General features: G+C 38.8%; 1 protein-coding gene across 2 annotated transcripts in view; it reads left to right on the forward strand.

Moving 5' to 3' along the window:
• Positions 1-7,311: 7,311 nt before the first annotated feature.
• IMPG1 (interphotoreceptor matrix proteoglycan 1) overlaps positions 7,312-18,998 on the forward strand; it is a 90,945-nt gene continuing 79,258 nt past the window's right edge. For both annotated transcript variants that reach the window (XM_060030634.1, XM_060030635.1), the window contains exon 1: positions 7,312-7,405. In XM_060030634.1, the coding sequence (XP_059886617.1) occupies positions 7,339-7,405 (67 nt within the window). In that variant the 5' untranslated portion in view covers positions 7,312-7,338. The remainder of the gene's footprint in view (positions 7,406-18,998) is intronic.

The raw sequence follows: 18,998 nt of genomic DNA on the forward strand, positions 1-18,998 counted from the left end.
TCCAAAAACAACACAATACACATTTTTCTCATGTGCTCATGGAATATTCTCCAGGATAGATCATATCTTGGGTCACAAGTCAAGCCTTGGTAAATTTGAGAAAATTGAAATCATATCAAGTATCTTTTCTGACCACAATGCTATGAGACTAGATATCAATTACAGGAAAATATCTGTAAAAAATACAAACACATGGAGCCTAAACAATACACTACTTAATAACGAAGTGATCACTGAAGAAATCAAAGAGGAAATAAAAAAATACCTAGAAACAAATGACAATGGAGACACGACGATCCAAAATCTATGGGATGCAGCAAAAGCAGTTCTAAGAGGGAAGTTTATAGCAATACAATCCTACTTAAGAAACAGGAAACATCTCACATAAACAACCTAACCTTGCACCTAAAGCAATTAGAGAAAGAAGAACAAAAAAACCCCAAAGTTAGCAGAAGGAAAGAAATCATAAAAATCAGATCAGAAATAAATGAAGAAGAAATGAAGGAAACGATAGCAAATATCAATAAAACTAAAAGCTGGTTGTTTGAGAAGATAAACAAAATTGATAAACCATTAGCCAGACTCAACAAGAAAAAAAGGGAGAAGACTCAAATCAATAGAATTAGAAATGAAAAAGGAGAAGTAACAACTGACACTGCAGAAATACAAAAGATCATGAGAGATTACTACAAGCAAATATATGCCAATAAAATGGACAACCTGGAAGAAATGGACAAATTCTTAGAAATGCACAACCTGCCAAGACTGAATGAGGAAGAAATAGAAAATATGAACAGACCAATCACAAGCACTGAAATTGAAAGTGTGATTAAAAATCTTCCAACAAACAAAACCCCAGGACCAGATGGCTTCACAGGCGAATACTATCAAACATTTAGAGAAGAGCTAACACCTATCCTTCTCAAAGTCTTCCAAAATATAGCAGAGGGAGGAATACTCCCAAACTCATTCTACGAGGCCACCATCACCTTGATACAAAACCAGACAAGGATGTCTCAAAGAAAGAAAACTACAGGCCAATATCACTGATGAACATAGATGCAAAAATCCTCAACAAAACACTAGCAAACAGAATCCAACAGCTCATTAAAAGGATCATACACCATGATCAGGTGGGGTTTATTCCAGGAATGCAAGGATTCTTCACTATGTACAAAACAATTAATATGATAAACCATATTAACAAATTGAAGGAGAAACACCATATGATCACCTCCATAGATGCAGAGAAAGCTTTTGACAAAATTCAACACCCATTTATGATAAAAACCCTACAGAAAGTAGGCATAAGGGAACTTTCCTCAACATATTAAAGGCCATATATGACAAACCCACAGCCAACATCATCCTCAATGGTGAAAAACTGAAAGCATTTCCTCTAAGATCAGGAAAAAGACAAGGTTGCCCACTCTCACCACTCTTATTCAACATAGTTTTGGAAGTTTTAGCCACAGCAATCAGAGAAGAAAAGGAAGTAAAAGGAATCCAAATTGGAAAAGAAGTAGAGCTGTCACTGTTTGTAGATGACATGATACTATACATAGAGAATCCTAAAGATGCGACCAGAAAACTACTAGAGCTAATCAATGAAATTGGTAAAGTAGCAGGATACAAAATTAATGCACAGAAATCTCTGGCATTCCTATACACTAATGACGAAAAATCTGAAAGTGAAATCAAGAAAACACTCCCATTTACCATTGCAACAAAAAGAATAAAATATCTAGGAATAAAGCTACCTAGGGAGACAAAAGACCTGTATGCAGAAAATTATAAGACACTGATGAAAGAAATTAAAGATGATACAAATAGATGGAGAGATATACCATGTTCTTGGATTGGAAGAATCAACATTGTGAAAATGACTCTACTACCCAAAGCAATCTACAGATTCAAAGCAATCCCTATCAAACTACCACTGGCATTTCTCACAGAACTAGAACAAAAAATTTCACAGTTTGTAGGGAAACACAAAAGACCCCGAATAGCCAAAGCAATCTTGAGAACGAAAAATGGAGCTGGAGGAATCAGGCTCCCTGACTTCAGACTATGCTACAAAGGTACAGTAATCAAGACGGTATGGTACTGGCACAAAAACAGAAATATAGATCAATGGAACAGGATAAAAAGCCCAGAGATAAACCCATGCACATATGTTCACCTTATCTTTGATAAAGGAGGCAGGGATGTACAGTGGAGAAAGGACAACCTCTTCAATAAGTGGTGCTGGGAAACTGGACAGGTACATGTAAAAGTATGAGATTAGATCACTCCCTGACACCATACACAAAAATAAGCTCAAAATGGATTAAAGACCTAAATGTAAGGCCAGAAACTATCAAACTCCTAGAGGAAAACATAGGCAGAACACTCTATGACATAAATCACAGCAAGATCTTTTTTGACCTACCCCCTAGACAAATGGAAATAAAAACAAAAATAAACAAATGGGACCTAATGAAACTTCAAAGCTTTTGCACTGCAAAGGAAACCATAAACAAGACCAAAAGACAACCCTCAGAATTGGAGAAAATATTTGCAAATGAAGCAACTGACAAAGGTTTAATCTCCAAAATTTACAAGCAGCTCATGCAGCTCAATAACAAAAAAACAAACAACCCAATCCAAAACTGGGCAGGAGACCTAAATAGACATTTCTCCAAAGAAGATATACAGACTGCCAACAAACACATGAAAGAATGCTCAACTTCATTAATCATTAGAGAAATGCAAATCAAAACTACAATGAGATATCATCTCACACCAGTCAGAATGGCCATCATCAAAAAATCTAGAAACAGTAAATGTTGGAGAGGGTGTGGAGAAAAGGGAACACTCTTGCACTGCTGGTGGGAATGTGAGTTGGTACAGCCACTATGGAGAACAGTATGGAGGTTCTTTAAAAAACTACAAATAGAACTACTATATGACCCAGCAATCCCACTACTGGGCATATACCCTGAGAAAACCATAATTTAAAAAGTGTCATGTACCAAAATGTTCATTGCAGCTCTATTTACAATAGCCCAGAGATGGAAACAACCTAAGTATCCATAATCGGATGAATGGGTAAAGAAGACGTGGCACATATATACAATGGAATATTACTCAGCCATAAAAAGAAATGAAATTGAGCTATTTGTTGAGGTGGATAGACCTAGAGTCTGTCATACAGAGTGAAGTAAGTCAGAAAGAGAAAGACAAATACCATATGCTGTGTTACATATATATGGAATTTAAGGGAAAAGAATGTCATGAAGAATCTAGGGCTAAGACAGGAATAAAGACACAGACCTACTAGAGAATGGACTTGAGGATATGGGGAGGGGGAAGTGTAAGCTGTGACAAAGCGAGTGAGAGGCATGGACATACATACACTACCAAACGTCAGGTAGATAGCTAGTGGGAAGCAGCCGCATAGCACAGGGAGATCAGCTCAGTGCTTTGTGACCGCCTGGAGGGGTTGGATAGGGAGGGTGGGAGGGAGGGAGACGCACGAGGGAAGAGATATGGGAACATATGTATATGTATAACTGATTCACTTTGTTATAAAGCAGAAACTAGCACACCATTGTAAAGCAATTATACTCCAATAAAGATGTTAAAAAAAAAACCCAAAGTAACTATTATACCCTGTTTACAGATGAGGAAACTGAGGGTTAATGAGTTTTCCCAATACCACAGTTCAGGGAGGGCCGAGAACAGAACATTAATCACCTTCTAATCATCTCTCTTGCAACTAGATTCAAAATTCCAAAGAGTACAAGTATGGAAGAAAAAGGAGTGTAGAAAAACGACTGCGATCAGAAAAATTAATCAGCGCAAGTAAGAATAATGGGAGGAACAGCAATATTTCACTGAGGAAAATAAGATTTGGGGGCTGTCAAATATAGGCTCCCAATATCTAAAAAATCATCCCGCTGAAGGAGGATTACACTTGTTCAATACGACCCAAGTTAATCTTAACCAGCAAATATCATTAAGTAGCCAAATTCTGGTTCAAGGAAAGAGGGTCAAAACTGTCCAAGCCATTCATTCATCTTAATTGGGCACATCTGATCATAAGCTGAATAAATCCATTTGCCAGACTCTGTAGGAAATTTTAATCAAACGAACAGCTGGGCTTTATCTAATGAGACTCTACATCTGCATCAGACATTGTTTCAAAATACACAAATAAACTTCTAGAGAAAGGTGGTTCTAATTTCACAATTATAAAATTAGGAATAAATTTAAAGTAAAACATAGGAAAAATTCTTTCTCGATGAAGATAGATATGCAAGTACAGTGAAGGTTTTTTTCTAGGCATTTTTATTATCCATATTCAAACAAAAGGAAACATATAAATTATATAATAAGCACCCATGTACCAGCAATGCAAATTAAACAGAAGTGAATCTGCCTCCAGGTATTTTAAATATGTTTTAAATATAAATATATACCTATATGTTATGAAGTATGTTAAATTACACACAAACGCATTACCCATCGTAAGAATGAGAATTACCTAAACTAAAGATACTCATATATTCTTCCTTATCCCAACCCTCTTCCCTTCCCTACCTGCAGAAGAAATAACTTTGCTGAATTTTTATCCTAAATATTTCCTTGCCCTAAAATGAAAAGAATAATATATTCCACTGTGTGACTATACCACAACTTACTAACTCAATCATTCTGTCAATAAACATTTGCAAAGTGAAAAAAAAAAAGAACCAGTTCAAGAATGCTGCCACCCAAATAATATGGATTCTAGAAAGAGAAAATATAGAAATTAAAATATGGAAATCAGATCCCTAAAAGAGGTTTTCAATAACTAAAGGACATGAATACCTAGATTAAAGGTCCTCTAAGTGCCCCACACAATGGATTAAAAGAGACCCACAACCAGAAAGATTATCATGAAATATCAGAATATTGCAGACAAAGAAAAGATTCTAGAAGTTTCAGGAGAGTAAAAGATCCCATGCAAAGAATCAAGAACAGGGCTTCGCTGGTGGCACAGTGGTTGATGAGTCCGCCTGCCAACGCAGGGGATGCGGGTTCGTGCCCCGGTCCGGGAGGATCCCATGTGCCGCGGAGCGGCTGGGCCCGTGAGCCATGGCCGCTGGGCCTGCGCGTCCGGAGCCTGTGCTCCGCAACGGGAGAGGCCACAGCAGTAAGAGGCCCGCGTACCGCAAAAAACGCAAAAAACAAAAACAAAACAAAAAAAGAATCAAGAACAATTCAGACTTCAGATTTTAGTAGCACAGGAAGCTAGAAAATGATGGATGGATCAACGTCTTCAATATTCTAAGTAGATGTTATTTCCAACCTAGAATTCTGTATCCAGTTGTCTTAGTTCTTTTGGGCTGCTATAACAGAGTAGTATAGACTGAGTGTCTTATAAACAACAGAAATTTATTTCTGACAGTTCTGGAGGCTGGGAAGTTCAAGGTCAAGGGGCAGACATATTCAGTGTCTGATGAGAGCCTGCTTGCTGGTGCACCGAAAGCAGTCTTGCTGCTGTGTCCTCATGTGGCATAAGGAACAAGAGGGGGTCTCTTTTCTAGGGCACTAATCCCATTCATGAGGGCTTCACCTTCTGACCCAATCATCTCCCAAAGGCCCCACTTCCAAATACCATCACACTGGGGTTAGTTTTCAGCACATGAATTTTGGGAGGACAGAAACATTTCGTCTGTAGCACTGGCCAAACTATCAGTCAAGTATCAGGATAGATGGAAGCCATGTTCAAACATATAAGACCTCAAATTTATCTACTGTGAACTTTCTTTCAATAATCTACCAGAGCACGTGCTCTGCGAAAACAAGAGATTAGGTTAAGAAAGAAGGCAACCTGGGGTTCGGAAAACGAGAGAAGTGAAGGAATCCCCAGGATACTTGTGAAAGGAGATCCCCAGATTACTGCTGTGAACAATAACAAGAAATGGAACACTACAGCTTGGAGGAGGTTAGAAAGCTCTAGGAAACATGGACCATCTGAGGTGATTGACCATATGAGGAGGAAATTTACACATCGGGGGTAACATTTGGGATTAACTGATTGTTTTGTATGTAGGAAACTTAGGGAGACAATGAGATAATTGCAAAAGTCATTAGAGGTTACTGGTTAAGAGCATAGGCTCCTGGGTTCCAAACCTGGCTCTGCCACATACACCTTGGTTTCCTCAAATATAAAACAGAGACAATAGTACTTACCTCATAATGGTATACTGAGGAATATATGGGTAATCTACAGAAATCTCTAGAACAGTGTCTATCACCACATAAGAGTACAATGCATGTTAGTAATTACAGTATTCCACACTCAGCTATATGTAGCATGTATACGGTCACAATAATATAAGATTGAACTTTCGATAAACTGAAAATACAATAAAACTGAGGCAGATGGAAGGATGGGACTAGTACATGTTCACGAGTGTGGGGAGGGTTTGTGTGGGGTAGGGGGAGAAGATATTCTTAATATTCGTCATTTGATAACGCCTGAAAGCGAAAAACAAAAAAATAGTAATAGAAGCATACTGTTTAGAGGTGCAAATGAGGCTACTAGAAGAACTAGCTTAAGGAATTAAAAGTGGTTGCCTTTGAACGGAGGGAGGTATGGTACCATTATCTTTCACAAACCTTGTAGAACTGTTTGACTCTATACACTCTGCGCATGAATAACAAATTTTACAAATGTAAACCAGACTTAAACCCAGAAAGGTCATCTGTGTGTAATGCCAGAAAGAAAGCAATATACAAAGCAGGCCATTTCTATGAGAATGGAGACAGCTTTGCTACCTCTGGAGACAGACATATCGACTAACCACAGACTTCCAGGGGTGGCAATTAAGTTCTTTCAGTGGATGTTCCTTGCGCATGTCGTTTTGGAAAATATTTGACCCTGACTGTCAGCCTTCTTCTGCATTTGGCTGGACTTCCCCTGGTTCTCTGTGTCCCTGTAACAGGTGAATAACTAAGGAAGAAAAGCATTCCTTCTGTCTGTAGACACTTGTTTATAATGGCATTCAGGGTCCCCTAGCTGGGCTGACAAATGCTCCTCCAGAAGGTTAATGAGATAAAGTTTCCTCCAGCTGGTCCTTAAGCAGAGATTACACCTAAGGGGAAGATAAGGAGATTATTCCAGAAGCAGGCACTGCCTCATGTTCTTCATAAATTAGCCCTCATAAAGGTAAACCAAGAAGGTTATCCTCACTCAGCTAATATCAATATTTCACTATTTTTCATATTTCTGTCATTTTATTTTTTTAATGAGACTTGGGACTGTTCTGTGATTGTTACCAGAAACACCAATGCACAAAAGCCAGAATGTATTTGGAAACTAGAAGGGCTGTTTTTGTTCTTTGGATTTTTCTCCAAGTTCAAGGAATCAAAGGTAAGTTATTTAAATATTCGTTTATTTTTTTAATTGCTTATATATAAAATCTATTTACAGAGTTGAACATTCAAAATCAAGAAAGTCACCCCTGTATCTCAGAGGGCTCGTATATGGTAGGCCTTGAATAAATATTGATTGATTGATTGAATGATTGTCAGAAATGGTTTTCACTTGCTGAATATTTATTTTATATTTGCATAATGTATGTATTTTATATATATTTTATATTTGCATCTTAAGTGCAATTTATGTTAATAAAATAGGAGAGATGAATGCATCCTATTTACCCTTATAAAACATTGAATACACATTCATAACATTAATGTCAATAAAATTAGTAGGACCATGAAAAAAATGAAATACTTTGTCAATTATGATCAAACAAAAAATGTATTCCATACCCTCTCATAATTAAATCATTAGTTATTTTCCCTTAGAAAATAGCAAGTGTGCTTCATCTTCAGAGTCCATGATGGGGACCAAATCAGAAACTCGGTTGCTTGTAAAGTTGTATGCATAAAAGAACAAGCACTGCAAGTTTTTACAGCAAATCTTCAAGTGAATCTAAAATTAAAGCAAGCCACAAAACAGGCATATTTAAGAAAAATAATGTACTAAAAATAACTTGTTGAAGAAAGCTTCACTTTTTTTTAAGTATAAGGCTGACCATTATAACATAATGTTTTAAGACATTCGAAATCAATAATGTTCAGTTCTTCTTTAAGGATGACGTAGCTTTGGACAATCAACCTTTTAATTGAAGCATTGGTTTTAAAGCGCCCATAGAAAAGTAGAATATATTGTTGATTGCATTTGTTAAGTCACAAAAATAACAGACCTGTCAATTATTTTATATGTAACATTTTAGTGGTTGCATCTGGAGAGAGAAGAAAATTTCTGGAAAAGATTATATGAAAATTCCCTTTATGTTTTGCTACCTATAAATGATAATGGATGGAGAAAAAGTTTACTTACTTGCCTTTCAATTTGTCAATTATATATAAATGTTTACATTTATAAAAACATTTTAATTATAAACAAATGATGGGATTCCAGTATATTCTGAGCTTAATCTGCTGAAGCACACCAATTTGTCAGTTTCCGAAACTTGACCGGTCAAATCATCTTTGGTTTTGTTTAATTAATTATGTTAACTAATTTAGCTATTTTCTCTATTTTCATATATTATGTATCAGCTATTACAATTACAAATAGCATAATTACATACAGAAAGTTAAACGAAAGAAGCTCACCAAAAAACTACAATTTGCTATATGCCAATATCTATGAAACAAACTATTATCACTGCATAATAAAAAATCTTTACATGGTTACTTGTTTGGGGTTTTTATTCCATAAGAACCTCAGATCTGTGAATTTCTGTTAATCTTTAATTAGTGAGGTCCACGGGTAATTAGAGTTTATGTACTTCAGCCAGACTGGTTTCCCATTTGTGACTAATTAACCATTACGAGTGTATTTACATAGAAAATGCTTTTGGAAGAGAGAGGAGTTCAACTCAATACAACTAGCTGTTGAGCATAAAAACTGGGTATTTAAAGTCAAGAATTTCTTTTTAAAAAGTTACAGATTATTTGAAAAATCGAAAGATATGGAAAATTACCCATAGTACACCTATCCAAACACAACCTATGCTGACACCTTCATATGTTCCCTCAGTCTTTTTTCTATGCTTATTCATTCTTTCCATGATTGCAGTTCTACTGCGCACACAATTTTATATGAGGCTTTTTGCACATCTTTTGCATCAACTGAATGGTCTACATTGCTATCTTGCTTTGACAAGCATCATTTTATTGGCTGCATAATGTTCCTTTCAGTTGATATCATGATTTGCTTTATCTAAATACTCAACGAAAGAGAAAGAATCGTTTCTAATTGTTTTGTTATTATGATATTAAGATATCCATTGCAATGAATATCTTTGCGCATAAGCTCTCTCAGTATTTAAGATTCCTAGGATGAATTCACTAAAGTAAAATTATTGGGTCAAAGCAATATAAACAGTTTATGCATGGTATTTGATTCATATTGCCAAATTTCTTCTCAAAAGTCTTCCTATGCCGGTAGGTAATTTTTCCCAATTTGATTCCACAAGTGGAATGTTTGCTATGTACCCAACACAGAATATTAACAGATTCAGAGATATGCCGATATTTCAAAAGGTTTCCTTTAAGCTTTGCAGATTTCAAATGTAGTTTTTCCATTGATACGTAAAAATAAAATGGTTTCGATTTCAAAACATTCATTAAATAATCATTTAGCGCAACAAAAGACAGTTCAATAGTTTCAAAGAACAATTACTTCATCAAGATACAAGCACCTCTCTTCGGTTTTCATAATGCAGATGCCAGTTATATCCTATGTGTACTGCACTGCTTTATTCGCTTACCTTTCCATTTTGCATAAACAATTTCACCTAATAGCTTGTGACATTCTGAGGTGTGGGAGAAAGAGAAGAGAGAAAAGCCACCCTTAGCAAACCCTAAAATGGAAATGGTATTTATCAGAGTATGGGCTTTTTGCATTATATTTGGTTATACTAAATGAAACCTTAACTAAGTTATTATTAGCTCACCAAGGTAGGGTAATTTATTTTAGTAACTGTGAAATGTCAGGAAATTTGCATTTGAAGACACTCCAGTTCTTGCTAATTCTTTACTACTGAGATATGTTCTCGTTTCATAAAATTACCCAGGAAGTTATTTTTCCTCATTGCGGCTCCATGAACAGAGAACAAAGCTTCATTTATATACCTGAGATAGCCGCCCAGTGACAGTCACATTAACTTTGCAGCCCCTATATTTTATCATCTCTGCTACGGTCTCAGAACAGTGTAATTCAAAAGGTTGAAGGCAGATCTTTTTCTTCAATTATACCTGAAAAGACGTCCTTAAAATCAGTCATGTAAATTGAAGACACTTAATGTCCAATTGAACAAACCACGGCAGCACACCTCACTCAGACCATTTATTAGATTATATGCTTTAAAAAGAAGAGGCGATTGCTGCCTTGTGACCCTTCCAGGCTTATTTTGCTGATCACACTGAAGGACTATTATATGTGTGAGCTAATTAGGCAGCGTTGACAGGACCTATTGCTTTCGTGGCCATTTCCATCAATCATGAGCGAGCCACCACCTTAAATATCAACCAGATTTGCATGCTAATCCCGTACGCAAATTCAGATCCTGTATACCTTCGGTGCCCCAGCCATGTTCACAGATCTTATGCCGTTTTAAAATAATCCGTTTGAGGCAAACCAAAAAACCAGTTTGTTTTTCATAATAGTCTCTAGGTTTATATTATATATAATTCAGTAGGTATTTGGAAATGACCATAGGAAAAGTCTGGTTTTCAGCAACCATTGGGTCTGAGTTCCCTGTCTGAGACGGAGAAACAGTCTCCCTGGGATTTTCGCCTCACTAATCAAGAGCACCATGTCAGATGGAACCATTTTAATAAGGGAGGGAGTGTACTTTTTGCTCTGGATCCAAGGCAATCTGCATGCTGAAGCTTATCCTACAGAGAGTTGATACCGTGATAATGAGAATTCATATATGGAAATGCCACTGTCAGATCTGACCTACAGCTTGCATCATTATGATTATTTATTGAGAATGTACTCCCACTGCTGCCCCTCTCTGCTGGCCACAGTGAATGTGGGAAGAATATGAAAGAGCTACAGAACCATGATAAATACTTCTAAGCCTACGGTTGTATTCAGTAGATAAATATTCTCCCATTTACATGCAGCCATTCTTGAGGAAACTGTGTCTTTCTGCGTACCTTTATAAAGGCATCTTCTTTCATTCCAACTTGGGTTTCTCCATCCAGCCACCTTTAGACCCCTCACTCACCATGGCCCACATCTATTTTCATAATTGCTCCCCTAGGAAAAGGATTAAAGGAAACTAAGCCAAAAGCCAAGGAAAGAGAAGAACTTCCAAAGTCTCCCCGATGCCTTCAGAATCAAGTCCAATCATTTCATTTGAGTGTCCTTACAATCCGCCCCTACCTTCCTTTCCAGCCTTACTTGTAGAGCCTACATGAGTCCACGCCATGGCTAGACACATTACTTTCTGCAGATCTCCTTACTTGGGAAATATACACCAAGAGTGTACAAAACATATATGTGGTATTTAGAGAATAATAATAACATGCTCGCTTCCCAGGTTAAATAATAAAACATTAATAGTATCTTAGAAGTCCCCTGTCTGCTCTGCCAGGATCTTGTCCCCTTTACTGTCATGAATCTTGTGTTAATCATGTCATTGCTTAACGTTAGTGTTTCCACCTATAGATGTATATTAATATTTCTTCATTTTGTTTGTGTATTTATATAAGTAATCTCATGCTGTATGTGTTCTCCTATGACTTAGTTCTTTGGTTCAACGTTATATTTTTAAGAGTCACCCACACTGTTGCATACATCAGACCCTGAGGCAAGAGCTCACCTGCTACTCTTCATTAGGGAGTGCATTTTCAGGGAAACAGGAGGAGAAGAAAATGAGGGATGAAGCAGTGAAAGAGGGAAAACCAACACAAAGATGCCTCACCAAACTGGCCAGCACTTGGTGTCAAGTGCAACCAATTGCTGATATTAAGGGACCATCTTTAGAGACTACAGGATCTCCAGATTGTCCGTGAGGTTGGGAGCCTAGGGGTAAATGGAGAAAAATTCACAAGAGATCTCCTCAAAAGTTCACCTTGGGCTTCCCTGGTAGCGCAGTGGTTGAGAGTCTGCCTGCCAATGCAGGGGACACGGGTTCGTGCCCCGGGCCGGGAAGATCCCACATGCCGCGGAGCGGCTGGGCCCGTGAGCCATGGCCGCTGAGCCTGCGCGTCCGGAGCCTGTTGCTCCGCAACGGGAGAGGCCACAACAGTGAGAGGCCCGTGTACCGCAAAAAAATAAAAAAAATAAATAAAAGTTCACCTCAAAGGACATTAACTTCCCTGCACTTCCAGTGCACCCGTCCATGGACCGCGGGTGGGTCTTGGTGCTTCTCACACCTCTGCAGCAACAGAAAATCCTGGGGCAGGAGAAACAGACACCGTGACACAGCAAGAGGCAAGGAACTGTGGGCTTGTGTCTCCCATAATGGGTCAGAGCTTATGAAGAGCTGGTCTGAGAGACAGGTGCGGCTAAGTGGGCCTGAGATGGTGCTTCAGAGGCGCCTGGGACGTACTGCTGCCTGGTATGGATACACCGTGTATTCATTCTTCTGTTGATGGACATTGCATTACATACAACACTGGTACAGACATTCGCAATTGTCCCCCGGTGCTCTCCAGGAATCTCTCCAGCGTCTAGCTCTCTCTTTCTCTCTCTCTCTTCTGAACAGGAGAGAAATCATTGTGTCACGAGGAATGCATGTTTTCAGTTTTACCAGGTGATACCGAACTGTCTTCCTAAGTGTCTGTGCCATTTGGAGTGAGAATCCCTTTTGTTCCAAATCCTCATGCACACTTGTTATTGCCTGACTTTTTATTTTTTGTCACTCTGCATTGGGGGTGAAATAGTGTCTCAATGTGGTTTTAATTTGCATTTCTCTGATTACTAACGAAGTTAAGTATCTTTTCCTGTATTTTTGGGTCTTGTGTGCTTCTTCTTCTAGAAAATCCTTGAACAAGTATTTTGACCAATTTTTTCATTGAGATATATGTCTTTTCTTACTGATTTGGAGCAGTTCCTTTTAAGTTGCAGACACCAACCCTTTTGCAATTATGTTCAAAAACATTCTGTCAGTTTGTAGGCTTGCCTTCTTACTGTCTTAACGGTATAGCCTTTGATGAACACACATTCTTAATTTCAGTGTTGTTGAATTAGCCTTAGTAACTTCATATTCTCCTATATTGTCTTATAAAAGACGTTTTGTTTTTCATACTTAATTCACAACAATTTATTGTGTGTGTGTGTGTGTGTGTGTGTGTGTGTGTGAAGCAGGAAAACAATTTCTTTTTTTTTTAAATACTGATAATCAATTGTTTTAGCGCCACTCAATGAATACTTTCTCCTTTTCTCTCTGCTCTGTGATGCCTCTTCTGCCATGGGCATGGGTTTGTTCATTTTTTTTTATCCCTGAGCTAACACCACATTGCTTCAATTATTTCAAATTTATAATAATCTTGAAATCTTGTACCCATGTTTCCCTGGCTTCGTTCTCTTTCTACAGGAGTGTCTAAGCTATTCTTGACTCTCCACTCTTCCCTAATACATTCTAAAATTAGCTCACCAAGTTCCACAAAAATCCCATGGAGGTTGAACTGGAATTGTGTTGGATCCATAGATGAATTTGGGGGAAACTGACACCTTTAGAGCATTAAGTCTTTCTACCAAGAACATGGATTAGCTCTCCTTTTATTAGTACCTTACAATTAAGTTGCATAATGACTTTTTAAAGGGCTCCACATCATGGACTTATCCCTAGCCACTTGATATTAATTGTGATCATGTAAATGGCATCCTTATTACATTTTTTTAACATCGTTATTGGAGTATAGTTGCTTTACAATGTTGTGTTAGTTTCTGCTGTATAACAAAGTGAATCCGCTATACATTACATATATCCCCATATCTCCTCCCTCTTGCGTCTCTCTCCCACCCTCCCTATCCCACCCCTCTAAGTGGTCACAAAGCACTGAGCTGATCTCCCCATGCAATGTGGCTGCTTCCCACTAGCTATCTATTTTACATTTGGTAGTGTATATATGTCAATGCTACTCTCTCACTTCGTCTCAGCTTACCCTTCCCCCTCCCTGTGTCCTCAAGTCCAATCTCTACATCTGCGTCTTTATTTCTGTCCTGCCACTAGGTTCATCAGAACCATTTTTTTCTTTTTTCTTAGATTCCATATATATGTGTTAGCATATGGAATTTGTTCTTCTCTTTCTGACTTACTTCACTCTGTATGACAGACTCTAGGTCCATCCACCTCACTACAAATAACTCAATTTTGTTTCTTTTTATGGCTGAGTTATATTCCATTGTATATACGTGCCACATCTTTTTTATCCATTCATTTGTCAATGGACACTTAGGTTGCTTCCATGTCCTGGCTATTGTAAATAGAGCTGCTGTGAACATTGTGGTACATGACTCTTTTTGAATTATGGTTTTCTCAGGGCTTATGCCCACTAGTGGGATTGCTGGGTCATATGGTAGTTCTATTTTTAGTTTTTTAAGGACCCTCCATACTGTTCTCCACAGTGGCTGTAGCAATTTACATTCCCACCAACAGTGTAAGAGGGTTTCCTTTTCTCCACACCCTCTCCAACATTTATTGTTTGTAAATTTTTTGATTATGGCCATTCTGACTGGTGTGAGGTGCTACCTCATTGTAGTTTTTATTTGCATTTCTCTAATGATTAGTGATGTTGAGCATCCTTTCATGTGTTTGTTGGCAGTCTGTATATCTTCTATGGAGAAATGTCTGTTTATGTCTTTGGCCCATTTTTGCACTGGGTTATTTGATTTTTTGATATTGAGCTGCATAAGCTGCTTGTAAATTTTGGAGAATAATCCTTTGTCAGTTGCTTCATTTGCAAATATTTTCTCCCATTCTGAGGGTTTTCTTTTGGTCTTGTTTATGGTTTCCTTTGATGTGCAAAAGCTTTTAAGTTTCATTAACAAGCTGTTGTCCCAGCGAAACCCTTTGGTTTCCGTATCATTCAAACTATCTGTCAAGCCAGGCTAGAAAAATGCTTTGAAAACTATCACATCCCGTACATTTGTGAGATACAACTCATCATCCGCAGATCTCAGATTAACTTGTAAAATTCCATTCTGATTGTCTTATTCGTAACCTGTGTATTTATTTAAACTCCACATTCTGAAACCAATGGAGATGGTGCCCCCCAAATTTACATGATGGGTTAAAAAGTGGGAAGCAGAAAAAGGTTAGTAGAAGTTAAGTTAATGTAAGGAAGAGATGATTAAAAGTGGCTTAACAGGGTTGGTCCTACACAGATACGGAGAAGGTATCTGTCTACCCAGGGTGATTTGAGGGCTACTAAAACATCCAGCTGCTGGGGAAAACACTATTTCTCTCTGTCAACTCCTGAAAACAAGCCTTAGCTAGGCTAGCCAGCAACTTCAACATAATTGTTCTCACCTCAGTTTCACATGCCTGTTTACTTCAACCTGACCTCAGCACTAAACCAACTCCACTCACCGTTTTCCAAAGAAATATACTTTACAGTTAGTCACAGCTTATAGAAATATCCTACTCTTCTAACTTTCAAGACTGGCTTGTTTGGGGGAGAAAGGATTTTGCTGAGTTTGCTTATGTATTCATGTGAAAATCATTTACAATCCTTCACATTTTAAACTTCGCTGCTAAAATGCTCAAGTAAATTTAGCACCGCATGAAGAAGCTAAGTGTTGATACTGTGGTTTCTCACAACCTCTGACACACGAATGCAGACCTTGAGGGCACTTGGGAGTCGAGGGCATCCCATGGTCCTGAATTGCAGCAGGAACAGTGCCTCTGGAACCGGCAGGTGGCTGTGAACGGGCCTTGGCCAAGAGGCTCTTTGTGAAGGATTCCTCGCCTTAGGTGAAGGCAGGCTATGAGCCCTTCAAGCTACCCCAGGACAAGTGCCTCAGTTGTGTTGCTCTCCTTTCTGAGGACACAGAAGGCCGGTCTTTTTGGAGTATGCTCCTACTCCTACTCAACATCCTCCTCTGTCTCCCCACGAAAGGGGTGGGGAGTGAGCACCCATTTTTGTTCTGGGTCCAAGACCCTGCCCTGCTGGACCCCTGCCTGTCAACTCCCTGACACCTACCAGATATGAAGAGCTCAGGACCCCACTTGCTCACAGGTCATCCCCCCGGGGCACAAAAGAGACCACCCCCTTTCTCTTTCCTTTATTGGAAATCTATAATTAACATTTTTATAGATCTTTTTAGATTTTTCCATGTATATGAACAGATAATTATTTTATAAAAATTGGATCAACAAAATATATTTTCATGCCATTATCTTTCATGCTTGTCCAGAATTCTAATGAACTCTTTTTTTTTAACTTGGTAGGTATTTTTTGTTGTTGTTGTTTATTTATTTTTCATTGAAGTATAGTTGATTTACAATGTTGTGTTAATTTCTGCTATACAGCAAAGCGATTCAGTTACACATATATATACATACTTTTTCATATTCTTTTCCATTATGGTTTATCCCAGGATATTGAACATAGTTCCCTGTGCTCTACAGGAGGACCCTATTGTTCCCCTTTCTCTTTTCTACTTCTCCCTTCAACTTCCATTCAGTCCCTGCCCTCTCACCATGACGCATACGCCCTCAGCAAAATTTCTCGGCATCTCACCTATAGATTTAGTTCTTCCTCTTTTTTTTAGTGCAGTGAGATGGACTTACCAATACATATGTATCCGTGCAAATACATAATAGAATAGAAGATAGCAAGCTTTACTTCTTACAACGGTTTTCCAGGGTCCTAACCCTTTCCTTCTGACGTAGAAATACAATGGCCAAACCTATTTTTGCAATGTGAAGAAAAACATTGCAACCGCTCTAATGCTTTGAGAGAAAGGGGCACTGATTTTCACCCTCAGCAGGGGGTAGTGGTGTGGAGACAAGGAAGGCTGCCGTGGCACCCAAGTTTCCAAAGCTTCAGGGAGGGCAACGGTGTGGCATCCACCTCGCATCATCGATAATCAGTCTGTAGGCTGGCTATTGTGAGATTGCATTGGCTTCGTATCTCATTACAGAAAATCACTGAAAGTTTCCCTAATTTCTATGGTCCTCTTTTCCACCATTTACTCGCTTGCAGCAGGCTTGTCAGGATGGAATTTCACTGGGAGCTACATGTAGGAAGATAGAGGAGAAAGCAAGACGTAGGAGCTCTTGTCATCTCCACTTGATCATGCAGGAGACAGTGTGCTTAAAATCCATGCAATTTTCTGGAAGAGCGTTAAGCAAGTGTTCAGTACAACTGCATAATTTTTGAGGTGTGTTCAGGTATGTTAAGCACAATGTACATTTAGTTCCCTTGCTCTTTGGAAGAAAAAAATTTCAGGTGGGTAATTGAGCATTTCCGCTAACGGCGGGCCCGGGACTGGGATGTTTTGCAAAGCTGAGCGTTTGCAAAAAGGCCAGAACTGCTTACTCTTTTTTGGTAAGGTCTGGAAAGCATATATAAGATGAAATTTTTATTTTTTAAGCCTTCCAGGTATTGATTTGGTCCTGGAGTGTTACCCACTTTCTCTCTGTGGAGTTCTGTTCTTCAAATGGAGATTTTTATTCTGGAGGGATTCCAGTAGCTTTTGTCTCCACTCCTGTTAATTCATTCATTAGGACATCGCAGCCTTTTTCCCTTAGGAAAACATAATGGGTTCACTAAGTGCTCTTACCAGTGGCTGTCACTCTCATCACAATGGTGCCGCGGACGCCCCATTCTCCTTTTTCTGTTGTCTGGTTACTGTCACTATATGTGTACAGTAATCCTAGGTTGTAAGCCTGCAGGGTTAGATGGCGAGAAAACATTCCTCTAGAGGAGAGAGTCTGGTGAGAATTGGTCCAAACAGGCTGGTAAGGATCCCTTTGAATACATAACCAAGAAAGAGGCTGCCTGGTGGGCACGGTTGAGCCCTGAAATGGAAACTTTGTAAGCAATCTATGATTGGAGGCCAACTTTGGTACAGGAAGGAAAAAAAGAAACTCTTCAGTGATGTAATAGGGAGGTAATAGGGAAGTTTCCAGGTTGCCTGTCAACATTAAGCCCTACCAGCCTAGAGCCTAGAGTGGAAAAGATACTTTTGACTGAAGGGCTGACCTTCACGTGAACTAGTGGACATGTTTAGGCAATGCTTAGACCATCTAATTTTAACACAATAAATGAAGGGGACAAAGCCCAGTATTTCAGAGCTGCCTCTCCACCCCAGCGAGATCTGACTTTTTCTTAGGATAATGTAATGTTTGAATTCAGTGTTTGAATCAAATGGTTGTTCATTAATTTCCCTTTCTGTACATTTGGACATTTCCAAACTTGTCACAGCTACCCTGGGTGGCAGGAGCCGGGTCAGCTCCAGGATTGAGCAGTTAAAGAAATTTAATTTAAATCCCAGTTTAAACCTTCGGTGTTGACCACCTTCCTCAGTCTGCTGGACGTTGCCTGCCTGTGGACCTGCAGTCCTCTTCCCGCCACCTAAATACTGGTATTTCCCATCTGCCAGGACTTTCAGGAGAACCTCCCAGCTCAATGGGAGTCCATCCCACCATGCTACGTCTCAGCCCTTCCTCAAATGGTCTGTTTTGCTGCAAAATCACAACCTTCACCACCACCCTCATCAACAAATGTCAGTCCTGAACACGCACAATCCCAAAGTCAAAAAACTGATTATTGGGGTTCCGTTTTCCAACCTTCAGCTCTCATTATATTATGTGTTCGATAGCGACACCTTCTGGTGAAGTGTCACAATAGCATGTTGAATACACCGGGCTCTACGAGCACACTGCAAACATCAAAATAAAAAATAAAAATAAATAAATGAAAAGAAGGAAGGAAAAAAGAGGAGGGAATGAAGAGAGGAAATGTTGATAGCTTTGCAT

The sequence above is a fragment of the Delphinus delphis genome, chromosome 14, assembly GCF_949987515.2.
Source record: "Delphinus delphis chromosome 14, mDelDel1.2, whole genome shotgun sequence".
In the NCBI taxonomy this organism is placed as follows: domain Eukaryota; kingdom Metazoa; phylum Chordata; class Mammalia; order Artiodactyla; family Delphinidae; genus Delphinus; species Delphinus delphis.